Consider the following 3,043-nt stretch of genomic DNA (forward strand, 5'->3'; position numbering starts at 1 on the left):
TCTTTGTTCGCCGTGTTAATGTAAGACATTAACAGTACACTCATGTAAACTCATGCACGCACACACAAACACACACACGCTGATGAGCTGGGGTGAAGAATGACAGGTTCTCCTCAGATCTCTTCATCTTGATTAGACTGGATGGTATGTTTGTCAGTTCACATTAGAGCGCAGCGCCTCAACAGCAGTTAAATTACAGTCATTAGTTCGGGCCTGGAATGAAACTCTGGTTGACGTCTTTTTACTGTCTCAACTTCATCAGAGAACATCAGATTTACTATTCCGAGATAATATTCTAACTGTTTTTGGTGATTCCAGTTAACTGTCCCAAAAATGTAACACACAATCACCCCCCCTCAGCATGTGGTTCATTTATCCTCCTCTGTTGCTTATAACAATAATAATAATAATAATAATAATAACTTATTCATTTAGCATTCATCCAAAGCAACTCATCAGGGGGAATTTGAACCAGCATCCTCTTGATCTGGAGTCAAATGCTCTTCCCATTAAGCTATACCCACTGAATTATACCCATCATCATACTGTGTTCCACCCCCTTCTAGAAGATGTCAGTTCAGGTTGTGTCCCCGCGTTAGTAAGCCTTGGTTTGATTGGCCGGTTTGTTTCCGCCCTGCACAGCCACGGCCAGAGAGACACAGCTCAGATTCTCCTCTCCAGAGGAGCCAAGTATCTTCCTGACAAGAATGGAGTCACTCCCCTGGACCTCTGTGTGCAGGTGAGCCCCCCCCCCCCCCCACACACACACACACACACACACACTCACTCACTCACTCACTCACTCACCCTCTCACACACACAAACACACTGCTGATCTTTCAAAAACATTTGTTTTCTTTAATTTGTTTTAATCAAGTACACTCTGTCTACCATTCCCGTGTGTGTGTTCAGGGTGGGTATGGAGAGACGTGTGAGATTCTGATCCAGCACCATGGCCGCCTGTTCCAGACCCTCATTCAGATGACGCAGAATGATGACATCAAAGAGAACATGGTACAGCCCCCTCTGTGTCATCAATGTTTCCACTGCCGTTTGTGTGACATGTGACATGCTCTGCTATTTTTACTGTGTGTGTGTGTGTTTGGGTGCACGTATGTGTGTGTTTGTGCATGTGTGTGTGTGTGTGCAGCTCAGGCAGGTTCTAGAACATGTGTCCCAGCAGAGTGACAGTCACTACCAGAGGATTCTGACCAGCTGGCGGAGGTGGCCACTACTAACGGGCACAAGCTGCTCAGGTACGACCCCTCTCCCAGACCAGTTACCCCCTCTCACAGGCCAGTTACCCCTCTCCCAGACCAGTTACCCCTCACACAGGCCAGTTACCCCTCACACAGACCAGTTACCCCCTCACACAGGCCAGTTACCCCTCACACAGACCAGTTACCCCTCTCCCAGACCAGTTACCCCTCACACAGACCAGTTACCCCCTCACACAGGCCAGTTACCCCTCACACAGGCCAGTTACCCCTCTCCCAGACCAGTTACCCCTCACACAGGCCAGTTACCCCTCACACAGGCCAGTTACCCCCTCTCCCAGACCAGTTACCCCCTCTCCCAGACCAGTTACCCCCCTCTCCCAGACCAGTTACCCCTCTCCCAGACCAGTTACCCCTCACACAGGCCAGTTACCCCCTCACACAGGCCAGTTACCCCTCTCCCAGACCAGTTACCCCCTCTCCCAGACCAGTTACCCCTCTCCCAGACCAGTTACCCCTCACACAGGCAGTTACCCCTCTCACAGACCAGTTACCCCTCTCCCAGGCCAGTTACCCCTCACACAGACCAGTTACCCCTCTCCCAGGCCAGTTACCCCTCTCACAGACCAGTTACCCCTCTCACAGACCAGTTACCCCTCACACAGGCCAGTTACCCCTCACACAGGCCAGTTACCCCTCTCCCAGACCAGTTACCCCTCTCCCAGGCCAGTTACCCCTCTCCCAGACCAGTTACCCCTCTCCCAGACCAGTTACCCCTCACACAGGCCAGTTACCCCTCTCACAGACCAGTTACCCCTCACACAGGCCAGTTACCCCTCTCCCAGACCAGTTACCCCTCTCCCCAGGCCAGTTACCCCTCACACAGACCAGTTACCCCTCTCCCAGGCCAGTTACCCCTCTCACAGACCAGTTACCCCTCTCACAGACCAGTTACCCCTCACACAGGCCAGTTACCCCTCACACCGACCAGTTACCCCTCACACAGACCAGTTACCCCCTCTCACAGACCAGTTACCCCCTCTCACAGACCAGTTACCCCTCTCACAGACAGACAGGTAGACCAGTTACCCCTCTCTCACAGACAGACAGGCAGGCCAGTTACCGCTCTCTCACAGACAGACAGGCAGACCACAGAACAAAACCAACCCCCCCCCCCTCCCCCCCCAGTCTCTCCAGCAGCTATGAAGCCCAGATGAAGAGCCTGCTGAAGATCGTCAGGATCTTCTGTCACGTCTTCCGCCTGGGCCCCTCCTCCCCCAACAACGGCAACGACATGGGCTACAATGGCAACAAGACGGCCCGCAGCCTGGTGTTCAAGGTCAGCCTGGGGTCAGGGGTCAGGGGTCAGCCCTGGGGTCAGAAGTCAGCCTGATGTCAGGGGTCAGGAATCAGCCTGGGGTCAGTGGTCAGCCTGGTGTTCAAGGTCAGTCAGAGGTCAGTTGGGTGTCAGGAATCAGCCTGGGGTCAGCCTGGGGTCAGGGGTCAGCCTGGGGTCAGGGGTCAGGGGTCAGCCTGGGGTCAGGGGTCAGTCAGGGGTCAGCCTGGGGTCAGGGGTCTGCCTGGTGTTCAAGGTTAGCCAGGGGTCAGAGGTCATCCGGGGTCACCAGGTGGGAGAGAGGGAGAGAGAGACATAGTGGAAGGGAGGAGAGAAGGTAAGATTGAAGGAGATGAACACAGGGAGAGACGGAGAGTAGAAATGAACAGAGGAGAGGAGATGGAACAGGAGCAGAGAAAGGATGTGGAAAGGGAGGGAGAGAAAAAGGAAAAATATTCAAGTGACAGAGGGAGGGTTAGGATGTAGTGAA

At 53.6% G+C, this 3,043-nt stretch overlaps 1 protein-coding gene across 1 annotated transcript in view; it reads left to right on the plus strand.

The window, feature by feature from the left end:
• hace1 (HECT domain and ankyrin repeat containing E3 ubiquitin protein ligase 1) overlaps nucleotides 1-2,610 on the plus strand; it is an 8,016-nt gene extending 5,406 nt beyond the window's left edge. Inside the window, 5 exon segments of the mRNA XM_067238130.1 lie at nucleotides 643-739; nucleotides 913-1,014; nucleotides 1,151-1,211; nucleotides 1,214-1,256; nucleotides 2,406-2,610. Coding sequence (XP_067094231.1) covers nucleotides 643-739; nucleotides 913-1,014; nucleotides 1,151-1,211; nucleotides 1,214-1,256; nucleotides 2,406-2,610 — 508 coding nt within the window.
• Nucleotides 2,611-3,043: the final 433 nt, after the last annotated feature.

The sequence above is a fragment of the Osmerus mordax genome, chromosome 6 (genome assembly GCF_038355195.1).
Source record: "Osmerus mordax isolate fOsmMor3 chromosome 6, fOsmMor3.pri, whole genome shotgun sequence".
Classification (NCBI taxonomy): domain Eukaryota; kingdom Metazoa; phylum Chordata; class Actinopteri; order Osmeriformes; family Osmeridae; genus Osmerus; species Osmerus mordax.